The following is a 13,514-nucleotide window of genomic DNA, read 5'->3' on the forward strand; positions in this document are numbered from 1 at the left end:
TGTACATATACAGTGTGAAACAGCCGAGTTATATTTTGAGACCTAAAACAGATGCCATTTCTAATGCAGAACTAAGAAGAAGAAAAAACTGTATATCAAAGAAAAAAAAAAGGCTTTTTCCCTTGTAAAATTATTAGTCTTAGTGGCTAACCTCTTGAAAAATTTGTAAATGTGTGACTATGTAAAGTATTTTACCCACTATATTAACTAACTTTGTATATATATATATATATATATATATATATAGATATACTTTTTCATGTGAAACACATGAAAACATAATTTCTATTAGCAGTGTTAAAAGTGATTACAGAAAAAAAATTAAGGTTTAACACAGACAACAGGCAGTAGAGAAATGTTATTTTAACCTTGGCACCAGGTTAAATCCTTCCTTGGTCAACTTCTCCTATACTCTACTAGGCATTCAATTCATTTTCAATCTTTCATAAAATTGGACCTTTTACTCATTTGAAAAGTAGACATATTTACAATAATTAGTGCAAATTATTCTAATACATTAGTTATTTGCCTTTGTGGATATAAAGTGGTGATTCAGTACTTTATCAAAACATGGCATTATGAAAATATTGGGAATATCAGTCTGAAATTTAAAAGATTACATTTTCTAAACTAAACTCTGGGAATTTTTACTTTAAGCATGAAACATAATTGTTATAGAACTTCTTTTGAAATGTCACTTGACTTTCAATAAAAACTATTTCACACAATGCAGAAAATACAATGTATCATTCCATAGCAATATCTTTACTTGTCAATCCTAATCTAAAATGTATTGAACAAAAATCTTTTAATAAATTCCAATATCTTATTTTTAACCACTACTGCTCTGCAGCAGTAATTGAAGTCCCAACCTGAGAACTAAGAACGTGATAATAAAATGCCAAGGGCTCTATCAATCTTGAACTAAAGACACTTAAGCTTCTTTCCTACTGGCATCAAGTGCAGTACATTAGAGAAGTGTGAGCAATCCCAGAAAGTGCCCTGAGATCAACAGTACCACCTGCCACAATTTGAAACCTTAAGTGTAAAATCTCTGTTCTAATTACTTTATAAAAGTTCTATTGCACATTTAATATTGTTAAAATATTTGCAAACTTGTAGAATTCTCTGTATAAAGGGCTTTAAACTTACTCAGCTAAATGCTTCCTCATTGCCAGCAAAATGTTCCTAATGAAAGAAAAGCATATCCATGAATGTCTAAGCCTGAAGAATAAATGATTTCTTACAGACATAGCCAATTACAATGCAAGAATTAAAAGTTCACAATTTGAAGGAAAAAATTATTGAGCAAATGTAATTCCTCAGCAGTCTACTTCAGGGAGATGAGCAGGTTTCCTTTAGATGTTAATACATAGTACATTATGTTTAAGGGGGAACAAAGATCAGTCTTTTTTTTTAAATGTAGCTACAACAAATAAGCAAATATAAAGCTTAGTCTCCTCCTTGATAGTTCAGCATAGTTGTTACCTTGTGCCATTTCACCATAGAAACTGTCAAATTCCAAGGGGGAAATATCTACCAAAAGTATAAGTTTATGCTTCTGACTCTCTCTTCTTTCCTCCTTCTCCCAAATCACTCTCTTCTGACTGGCTACTGCTAAGGACAACAAACTGCCCCTCGCTACTGGCTTGGTTTGGTCTACTGGAAGCAGCTATCAACCGACTTTGTTCTTCCAAGTCCTAGTGGAAAAGACAAAAAGGAAACTAAGTTACTTGTCTGCAGTCAAATGGCAAATTATGCAATTAAGGTACATTCTTGAGAGCCACTTCAATTCTTCTGTCATAAATATGTACGCATACTTCTGACAACTTGATAAAAAGAAAAGCTACACCCAAACAATACAACACCAAAATGAATTTTGGCACCATCCTATAAAAGCCAGCATTCAAACTAAAATCTAATATTTTCTCTTTCTTTTTTTACGACCAACAACCAAATAAAGTCCATCATCATCTCTCACTATACACTACAGTAAAACCCTCGAAAAGCATCACCCCACACTCCTTTCCCTTCCCCTCTCCAGCCCTTTTCTCCATCCCTGTCCAATTCATCTTGCTAAATCAGGTGTCACCTTCCCTCAGCCTCGCCTATCAAGAAAGCCTCACTTCAATGTCATCTTTGCCACTTCCCTCTTCTTTGTCCAGACAGCCAGCCCACAGCCAATGCTTACTGATCTGTTCTAAGCATCCCAGCTGTCTCCTCTTTTCTATTCCTACTGTCAATCTGCAACCCATAACACGCTCTTACAATCTCATGGATCATTTAATGCATTCTTCAAGTTTTGCTCTGAAATTTATCTTTTAAAATTATCCTGTTGGATGGACAATGATTTGACACTCCTGGCAATATTAAAAATATACATTTCATTATATATTTCATATAACATATATATATTTATTTATTTACCCGCCCCAATAGAAGCCAAAATGGCTTTCAGCAATGGCAGTTAAGTCTACACAGCCTCTCAACTGCTTTGACAGAGACAACCTCCTCTGAAATATTAAAGTTCTGGTATATTTTTGAAACAGTCATATTACATGTCGACATAACTATAATGTAAACATCATATCAAAAAACAGATGTGACCCTTTTCTGCTATGGTATGAATCATCTGTTTATGAAGTGGCTGAACAAGCAGAAACAGCCCTTCATTTGGAAATTCGAATCTGAAAGTCATAATGCTGAATTAAGTCTTCACAAACAACACAAAGATCCAGACATTAGGACTGTATACCTTTTCAATCTGTTTTTGTTTATTGAGTTCTTTCTGTTGCTTCTCTTTTACTCTCTCTATTTCTTTTTGCTTTTCTGATGCCCTACGATCCTAAAGAACAGATGAATAAAACTAATGAATTAAATATGAAATAACTTTAAATTTTAGACATTTCAGTTAATATCATGTGTAACCTTTCAATATTCTTTTGCATTTATACATAAGAAAGCACATCAACAGTTTATATTCAATGGTAAACAATTATCCAAATTCTAAATGCTATGTTGGTAATAGTATCACTGTTAACCTTGCTTAGCAAAATCATTTTATTTACTTGCTACTATGAAAGAGCTAATATACTATTTAGTTAACATTCTTGGAAAATCAAGCATCTTGGATTCCTTTTTTTTTTTTTTTTGAGATAGAGTCTCACTCTGCTGCCCAGGCTGGAGTGCAGTGGTGTGATCTCGGCTCATTGCAACCTCCGCCTCCCGGATTCAAGTCATTCTCATGCCTCAGACCTCCTCAGTAGCTGGGATTACAGGTGCACGACACCACGCCCAACTAATTTTTGTATTTTTAGTAGAAACGGGGTTTCACCATGTTGGCCAGGCTAGTCTCGAGCGCCTGACCTCAAGTGATCTGCCCGCCTCGGTCTCCCAATGTGCTGCAATTACAGGCGTGAACCACTGTGCCCAGCCACATCTTGGATTCTTACCAGTTCAGCATGCAAAGCTATCTGTTTTGCCAGTCCAACAGAATCACATATCTAAAAAGAGAAAAAGTATGAAAAACTCAGGCAGTTCTCACAACAAAGCAAATATGTCAAGTATCCAAATAACTGATGGAACTAGTTTTATAACTAATCCTAATACATTGCTTCAGGCAAAAGCATATTTAAGAATGCTCAAGCCCCCAAACCAAGGCTTTGTATGTTTTCCTTGAAGTCTATGGGATTCCACTGCTGACTCTCACCTTCATATACCCCACTTCTTGTTATGTCAAATTCATTACTGTCATAGTAAGGCCTACGAGGAAGAAGCACGCAGCTGCTAATGCTATTCTAAGTTGAAGACATCTGAAAATGGCTGGTTTTGGGAATATATTCCCTTCCCAACATAAATGAGAGGCTAAAAGATTGCACCAGCTATCAGTGGCAGGGAAGACATGGGTCTGTAGAGTCAGAAGGCCCAACCCATCAGCTTGGCTCTATTCAGAGATGCTTTGCTCAAGCAGCTCAGTCAGCCTAGGCAAAATTTGGGAGTTTTTTCCAAAAATCTTGGAATTATATAAGAATTTTATTTACACAAAACACTACAAAACACTGATGAAAGAGACTGAAGACACAAACAAAAAAACATCCCATGCTCATGGATCAGAATAATATAGTTAAAATAACCATATTGCCCAAAGCAATCTATAGGTTCAATGCAGGTAGCCAAAGCAATCTTAAACAAAAAGAACAAAGCTGGTGGCATCACATTACCTAACTTCAAAATATATTACAAGGCTATAGTAAGCAAAACAGCAGGGGATTGTTATAAAAATAAGACACATGGCCAATGGAACAGAATACAGAACCCAGGAACGAAGCCACTTGTTTACAGCCAACTGATCTTTAACAAAGCTGACAAAGAACTTTCACTGGGGAAGGGATATCCTCTTCAATAAATGGTTCTGGCAAGATTGGAAAGCCACATGTAGAAGAATGAAACCAGACCCCTCCCTCTCACCATACACAGAAATCAACTCAAAATACATTAAAGACTTAAACATAAGACCCAAAACTATAAAAATACTACAAGAAATTATAAAGATCAGAGCACAAATAAATGAATCTGACATGAAGAAAACAATACAAAAGATCAACATAACAAAAAGTTGGTTTTTTTGAAAAGATAAAACTGACATTTAGCCAGACTAAGAAAAAGAAGACTCAAATAAATAAAATTGGAGATTAAAAAAGGAGACATTACAATTGATACTGCATAAATTCAAAGGATCATTGGTGGCTACTATGAGCAACTACATGATAGTAAATTGGAAAATCAAGAAGAAATGGATAAATTCCTAGACAAATACAACCTACCAAGATTGAACCACGAAGAAATCCAAAACCTGAACAGTCTAATAACAAGTAACAAGATCCAAACTATAATAAAAAGTCTCCTGGTAAAGAAAAGCCCAGGACCTGATGGCTTTCCTGCTGAATTCTACCAAACATTTAAAGAAGAACTAATACCAATCTTACCCAAAATGTTCCAAAAAATAGAGGAGAAGGGAATACTTCCAAACTCATTCTACGAGGCCAGTATTACCTGATACCAAAACCAGACAAAGACATATCAAAAAAAGAAAACTACAGGCCAATATATCTCATGAATATTGATGCAAAAATCCTCCACAAAATACTAGCAAACCGAATTCAACAACACATTAAAAAGATCATTTATCATGACCAAGTGGGATTCATCCCAGGGATGCAAAGATAGTTCAACATATGCAAATCAATCAATATGCTACATCACATCAACAGAATAAAGGACAAAAACTATTTAATCACTTCAATTACTGCTGTATGAATTGCAGTAATTCACTTCATATACTGCATATATGACAGACTCACAGCTAGTATCATACTGAATGCAGAAAAACTAAAAGCCTTTCCACCTTATAGATGGAAGACAAGTAATCAGATAAGAGAGGAAAAAAGGCATCCAAATTGGAAAGGAAGAAGTCAAACTATCCTTGTCTGCAGATGATATGATGATCTTATATTTAGAAAAACCTAGACTCCACCAAAAAACTATTAGAACTGATGAATTCAGTAAAGTTTCAGGATACAAAATCTACAACAATTAGTAGCATTTCTATATGCCAACAGTGAACAATCTGAAAAAGAAATAATCTCACTTACAATAGCCACAGATAAAATTAAATACCTAGGAGTTAACCAATGAAGTGAAAGATCTCTATAATGAAAACTACAGGCTGGGAACAGTGGCTCAGGCCTGTAATCTCAGCACTTTGGGAGGCCTCAGGTAGATCACTTGAGGCCAGGAGTTTGAGACCAGCCTGGCCAATATGGTGAAACCCCATCTCTACTAAAAATACAAAAATTAGCCAGGCGTGGTGGCACACACCTGTAATCCCAGCTACTTGGGAGGCTGAGGCATGAGAATCGCTTGAACCTAGGAGGCAGATGTTGCAGTGAGCCGAGATTATGCAACTGCACTCCAGCCTGGGCAACAGAATGAGACTCTGTCTCAAAAACAAAACAAAACAAAACAAAACAAAAACTATAAAACACTGATGAAAGAAATTGAAGAGGACACCAAAAATGGAAACATATTCCATGTTCATGGATTGGAAGAATCAATATTGTTAAAATGTCCATACTACCCAAAGCAATCTATAGATTCAATGCAATCCCTATCAAAAAACCAATGACATTCTTCACAGAAATAGAAAAAACAATCTGAAAATGTATATGGAATCATAAAAGATTCAGAATAGCCAAAGCTATTCTGAGCAAAAATAACAAACTTAGAGAAATCACATTACCTGACTTCAAATTACAATGCTACAGAGCTATAGTAACCAAAACAGCATGGTACTGGCAAAAAAAAAAAAAAAAGACACATAGACCAATGCAACAGAGAATCCAGAAACAAATCCACACAACTACAGTGAACTCATTTTTGACAAAGGCGCCAAGAATATACATTGGGGAAAAGACAGTCCCTTCAATAAATGGTGCTGGGAAAACTGGATATCCATATGCAGAAGAATAAAACTACACCCCTATCTCTCACCATATACAAAAATCTAATCAAAATGGATTAAAGCCTTGTATCTAAGACCTCAAACTATGAAACTACTACAAGAAAATATTGGGGAAACTCTCCAGGACATCAGTCTGGGCAAAAATTTCTTGAGTAATACCCCATAAGCACAGGCAACTAAAGCAAAAATGGACAAATGGGATCTCATCAAGTTAAAAAGCTTCTGCACTGCAAAGGAAACAATCAACAAAGTGAAGAAACAAGCCACAGAATGGGAGAAAATATTTGTAAGCTACTCATCTGACAAGGGATTAATAACCAGAATATACAAAGAGCTCAAACAACTCTATAGGAAAAACCTTAATCTGATTTAAAACTGGGCAAAATATTTGAATAGACATTTTTCAAAAGAAGACATACAAATGGCAAACAGGCATATGAAAAGGTCCTCGACATCACTGATCATCAGAATAATGCAAATCAAAACTACAATGTATCATCTCACCCCAGTTAAAATGGCTTATAGCAAAAAGGCAATAACAAATGCTGGGAAGCATGTGGAGAAAAGGGAACCCTTGTACACTGTTGGTGGGAATGTAAATTAGCATAACCACTATGGAGAAAAGTCTGGAGGTTCCTCAAAAAACTAAAAATAGAGCTACCATATGATCCAGCAATCCCACTGCTGGGTATATACCTAAGAAAAGGAAATCAGTATATTGAAGAGACATCTTCACTCCCATGTTTGTTGTAGCTCTGTTCACAATAGCCACAATTTGGAAGCCACCTAAGTGTCCATCAACAGATGAATGAAGAAAATGTACACATACACAATGGAGTACTATTCAGCCAGAAAAAAAGAATGAGATTCTGTCATTTGAACGGATGATACATGGATAAAGAAAATGGGTACTTACATACAATGGAGTACTATTCAGCCATAAAAAAGAATGAGATTCTGTCATTTGCAATAAGTTATATGGAACATGGAAGTCATTATGTTAAGCAAAATAAGCCAGGCACAGAAAGACAAATATTGCATGTTTTCACCTATTTGTGGGATCTAAAAATCAAAACAATTGAACTCATGGAGCCAGAGAATAGAAGGGTGGTTACCAGAGGCTAAGACGGGTAGTGTGGGGATGGGGGATGGGAGGATGGTTAACGATTAAAAAAAAAAAAAAAAAGAATAAATAAGACCTGGTATTTGATAGAACAGGGGGACTATGGTCAATAATAATTGTACATTTAAAAATAACTAAAAGAGTATAATTGGATTGTTTCTAATACAAAGGATAAATGCTTAAGGGAAGGAATACTCCATTTTCCATGATGTGGTTATTATGCATTGCATGAGTGTAGCAAAATATTTCATGTACTGCATAAATACATACACCTGGCCGGGCGAGGTGGCTCACACCTGTAATCCCAGCACTTTGGGAGGCCGAGGCAGGCAAATCATCTGAGGTCGGGAGTTTGAGACCAGCCTGACCAACATGGAGAAACCCTGTCTCTACTAAAAATACAAAATTAGCTGGGCGTGGTGGTGCATGCCTATAGACCCAGTTACTCAGGAGGCTGAGGCAGGAGAATCGCTTGAACCCAAGGGGGCGGAGGTTGCAATGAGCCGAGATCGCGCCATTGCCCTCCAGCCCAGGCGACAGAGCAAGACTCCATCTAAAAAAAAAAAAAAAAATGCATACACACACACACACACACACACCGCCCCCACCTTGGACCCACAAAAATTAAAATGAAAAAAAAAAGATCATCCTTTCACCATTTTAGCTCTAATTAGTCTCTTGAGAAACTTTGTTAGTATGATATTCTCAATACTTGTTTTAAAGGTTCTTTTTCCAGCTGGGCGTGGCAGCTCATGCCTGTAATCCCAGCACTTTGGGAGGCCAAGGCAGGTGGATCACTTGAGGTCAGGAGTTCAAGACCAGCCTGGCCAACATGGTGAAATCCTATCTCTACTAAAAAAAGTAGCCAGACATGGTGGCACACACCTGTAGTCCCAGCTACTCGGGAGGCTGAGGCAGGAAAATCACTTTAATCCAGGAGGCGCAGGTTGCAGTGAGCCAAGATTGTGCCACTGCACTCCAGCCTGGACAACAGAGCAAGAGTCTCAAAAAAAAAAAAGGTTATTTTCCATAGGAAAAAAAGATACTAGAAGAAAATGAAGGGAAAACTCTCCTGCACATTGGTCTCAGCAAAGATTTTATGCCTAAGACCTCAAAAGTATAGGCAATAAAAATAAACAAATGGGACTTAAACTAAAAAGTGTCTGCATAGCCAAAGAAATAACAGAGTAAACAGACAACCTGTTGAATGGGAGAAATTATTTGCAAACTGTTCATCCAACTGGGGACTAATATCCAGAATATACAACGAACTCAACAGGGAAAAAATCAATCCCACTTAAAAGTATGCAGAGGATATGAATATACATTTCTTAAAGGACACAAAAACAGCCAACAGGTATATGAAAACATGCTCGACATCACTAATCATTAGAGAAATGCAAATCAAAATGACAATGAGCCATTCTTACCCTAGTCAGAATGGCTATCACTAAAAAGACAAAAAATAACAGACGTTGGGGAAATGCAGAAAAAAGGGGAACTCATACACTGTTGGTGGGAACATAAACTAGTACAACCACTATGGAAAACAGTATGGAGATCTCTCAAAAACTGAAAATAGGCTAGGCGCGGTGGCTCACGCCTGTAATCCCAGCACTTTGGGAGGCTGAGGCGGGCAGATCACAAGGTCAGGAGATCGAGACCATCCTGGCTAACATGGTGAAACCCCGTCTCTACTAAAAATACAAAACATTAGCCAGGCATGATGGCGGGCACCTGTAATCCCAGCTACTTGGGAGGCTGAGGCAGGAGAATGGCGTGAACCCAGGAGGCAGAGGTTGCAGTGAGCCAAGATCGTACCACCGCACTCCAGCCTGGGAGACAGAGTGAAACTCCGTCTCAAAAACAACAACAACAACATCAAAAACTAAAAATAGAACTACCATTCTATCCAACAATCCCACTACTGGGTATCTACCCAAAATTAAAGAAATCTGTATCAAAAGGATACCTGCACTCACATGTTTACTGTAGCACTATTCACAATAGCAAAGATATTAAATCAATCTAAATGTTCGTTAACAGATAAATGAATAAAGAAAATGTGGTACATACACACAATGGAGTACTATTCAGCCATAAAAAGAATGAAATCATATCATTTGCAACAACATGGATGGAACTAGAGGTCACTATCTTACTGAAATAAGCCAGGCACAAAAAGACAAATATCACATGTTCTCACTTGTATGTGGGAGCCAAAAAATTGATCATGTGGGGGCAGAGAGTGGAATGATAGATAACAGAGACTGGGAAGGCTGAGTGATGAGGAAAGGGGGAGGATGAAAAAAAGTGGATTAAAGGGTACAACCATAAATTACAATAGAAAGAATATATTTAATATCTGACAGCAGAGTAGGGTGACTATATTTCACAAAAATGTATTGTACTTGGGTGATGGACACCCTAAATACCCTGACTTGCTTACTGTACATTCTATACATGTAACAAAATTCACATGTGCCTCATAAATTTGTATAAATTGTAAAGAATTCAATCAGTAATTACAAATAATTTAGTAAGAATTTAATAATTATTAAATCTTACTAAGAATCACTTAGTAAGTGGTTATGACAGAGATATTCTGAAAAGCCATGTACCTTTTCCCCCTCATTGTTTGACTCGAATATATAGCAGACTGATGACAGATTACTTTCACTTCTCCCGCTTGATGTCCGAAGAACAAATCCAAAAAGGCGCTTATTTTCCTGGTGTGTAGCATACAAAACTACACAAGGTAATGGAAACTGTCACAGAAAACATCAGAAGCAAACATGAGATCTTACAAGTCATTACAGCAGCACTTGTGATGAACTCATATGCTAAGTTCTAAAAATATAAATATTTTAATATATTAAAGCCAATTATTTTAACAGACTTGTAATGCAGAAACAAGTAATGTCATATTTGGTTTGAATTAACAAGCAGAAAAAGAGGTTGTTGAATATTACATTTGTTTTATTAGTCATTAACACATTTTACAAAGTCAAAAAGAACTGTGTTAAAAAAATTACAAAAAGAATTATGTTAATTCTTTTAAGTTACATAAAATGTTCAATGATAACTTTTTGGAGATGGCCATAGACTTAACTACAACAGCCAAAGACCAATCATAGCTGATACTATCACACTTGAATATACAGGATCAGGATTATTAAGTTGTAAGATGTGTATACATACAAAGTGACCTAAAACAAAGCTTAAATCATGTGGAACTCACCGTGAGCCTTGTAACTTGTGTCTGTGGATCAATTAACCTAAAATAATAATTTAAAAATTGGAAAACAAATTTTAATTAGGCTGAAATCATGTAAATGTTTTTTCTACAGTTTTTTAAGGGAGGGCTTTACTTACTTTAAACAGTCACAAGTGACTAATAAATGCGATTCTGTCATACGAAAGATGTTATGGATGGCCCGGGCAGCTAAGATTTGGCGCATGGTTTCATAAACAACATCTGGATGGTCATCCGATTTCACCTCCATTGAACCAAGGAATCGGACAATAAATAACTGATGAAGAATAGAATCTATAACAGAACAAGGTGTATTACATATTTTTAAACACCCTATTTCTTTTCCAAAAGAATAAAATACACTGCCTCCTTTTAGATTTTCCAGTGAAAAATTCAACAACCTAAGGGAGACATTTCAAAATAACTCCTAACTACAGTATTCCAAGTTATAGGAAAATTAGGGTTTCAAATTCAAATAGCTAAAAGTAATGCTTCAATAACTGGCGGTTCTGAGGCCAGGCGTGGTGGTTCACACCTGTAATACTAGCACTTTGGGAGGCTGAGGCAGGAGGATCCCTCGAGCCCAGGAGTTCGAGACCAGCCTAGGCAACATAGGGAGCCCTGTCTCTTAACAAACACACACACACACACACACAAACACACACACACACACAAACACACAACAATTGGTGGTTCTTACAGCATTTCTGTAAGTTTAGAATTCAAATAAATAGTTAGTGGCGGAGAAACAAAATTTATGCTCCAGTACCAGAAGTGAAACATCAGCTGTCAGGAAAAGCTTGAAAGGTATCTTAGGCACTGAGAATTTGACTGTAAGGTCAAAAGTATGACAGTCTATCATTTTGTATGAATCACAACATCTTAAGTCAGATTAAGTTCTGTTGCTTCAAGTGTACTATAAGTAAGTAGAGGAAATTCTGAAGTAAAGATAACATTAAAACTGAGCTTAGTAGCAGAGCAAATACAAACAATAAATTATTCAGTTTGCTGAGAAGCAGTTCTAAAATATATGAATGCTGCACATCTGTCTTACCTTCAGTTTCAGATTTTGTACTTCCTCCAGATTCTCCAAATGGATTTGTACGCCTAAAAAGTTTAGAAGAAAATATGAACACACGGTCAGTTACCATGAGCCACATAGAAGAAATCTAATCATTAAAACCACAGTTAACATTTTAAAAAGAAAGCTCTAAAATGTCCCATCCTATTAAGAAACACTATTGATCACTAAATTACTATGATGAAGGCCTCTGCCCTCACACACTAACTGATCAATGTTGATGCAGTTTAGAAGACACAGATGAATTGGAAGTTTAGACATACACAACAAAAAATCAACATAATAAACCATGTTGCAAAAGTTCTTGAATTTAAATAAGCTAGCACAGAGGAACACTGATTTAACTGCAATCTTAGCAGCTTAAGAAAAATGCCAAGAATGTCCTGGAATTGTAAAAACTTCTTTTTAGGTTCTGTAAGTACATGTTACAAGTTAGCTATAATCTAGTTTTAAACCTATATTTCTTAAAGCATAAGTAACAATGCAAAAAGAAAAGTGAACTGGAGATGGAAGCTACCTTCCTCCTTAGTGTGCATGGCTTGTGGCACACCACAGTGAAAGAAGAAAAGTACAACTCAAAGGAGGTTTTGGAGGGCTGGGCATTGTGGCTCACACCTGTAATCTCAGCACTTTGGGAGGCCGAAGCAGGAGGACTGCTTGACCCTGGGAGTTTGAGATCGCTAGGGCAACACAGGAAGAACCCGTCTCTACCAAAGAAATTTAAAAATTAGCTGGGTGTGGTGGCACACACCTGTGATCCCAGGTACTCAGGAGGGTGAGGCAGGTGGATCCCTTGAGCCCAGAAGGTCAAAGCTGCAGTGAGCTATAATCATGCCGCTGCACACCAGCCTGGGCAACAGAGTGAGACCCCATCTCAAAACAAAACAAAGTAGGTTTTGGAAGCAGAGAGCTAAGTGGTTCTAAAAAAACACTGACATTAAGATAACAGGAAATTAATCTCTTTAGTATGTGTCCTATTACATCAAATGCTAAGTGTATTTCTGTGATCAAATGTAAATGACTTTTTCTGGGTCATAGCCATGTATATCCAAATTAATATATTATCAATTTATTAGGTGTCCACTCTACTTAATAAATGATTTGCCTTAAGTCATGTTTCCTTCAACCACAGCCAAGGAAAAATTTTAACTGCTTTGGTGAGAATATTCATTATATAACTAAAAGATGACTCATTCATAATTCATAATAGTGATAATGTTTTAGTAACTTCCTGAAGATTTCTTATTCTGGTATAAGATAATATTTTCTAATAAACCTGTATCACATGTATTACCCTCAAGAATTTTTTAAAAATTGTCATGACCTAAAACAGAGCTATCAACTTTCTTCTGCAATTTTAGGAGCAAGTATCCAAGAAGAAGACCTAATAAGCAATACAGAATTAAATATTTTGAAACTAAATTATCTTAACTCCTTAACTGAGGCAGGAGACATAGAGAAAAAAACCTGCATGGTTCTTCCCTAACAATGTTACATAATTAAACAAAGAAAGTACAACACAGCTGATGTACAT

At 36.4% G+C, this 13,514-nt stretch overlaps 1 protein-coding gene across 2 annotated transcripts in view; it reads right to left on the reverse strand.

Moving 5' to 3' along the window:
* Window positions 1-747: 747 nt before the first annotated feature.
* APPL1 (adaptor protein, phosphotyrosine interacting with PH domain and leucine zipper 1) overlaps window positions 748-13,514 on the reverse strand; it is a 42,376-nt gene continuing 29,609 nt past the window's right edge. The window contains exons 16-22 of one of the 2 annotated variants that reach the window (XM_030811565.1): window positions 11,954-12,006; window positions 11,019-11,193; window positions 10,885-10,921; window positions 10,265-10,411; window positions 3,453-3,503; window positions 2,756-2,845; window positions 748-1,700 (exon numbers count right to left, since the gene is read on the reverse strand). In XM_030811565.1, coding sequence (XP_030667425.1) covers window positions 1,554-1,700; window positions 2,756-2,845; window positions 3,453-3,503; window positions 10,265-10,411; window positions 10,885-10,921; window positions 11,019-11,193; window positions 11,954-12,006 — 700 coding nt within the window. In that variant the 3' untranslated portion in view covers window positions 748-1,553. The remainder of the gene's footprint in view (window positions 1,701-2,755; window positions 2,846-3,452; window positions 3,504-10,264; window positions 10,412-10,884; window positions 10,922-11,018; window positions 11,194-11,953; window positions 12,007-13,514) is intronic. The other variant, XM_030811566.1, reaches the window with a different exon arrangement.

The sequence above is a fragment of the Nomascus leucogenys genome, chromosome 4 (genome assembly GCF_006542625.1).
Source record: "Nomascus leucogenys isolate Asia chromosome 4, Asia_NLE_v1, whole genome shotgun sequence".
In the NCBI taxonomy this organism is placed as follows: Eukaryota; Metazoa; Chordata; class Mammalia; order Primates; family Hylobatidae; genus Nomascus; species Nomascus leucogenys.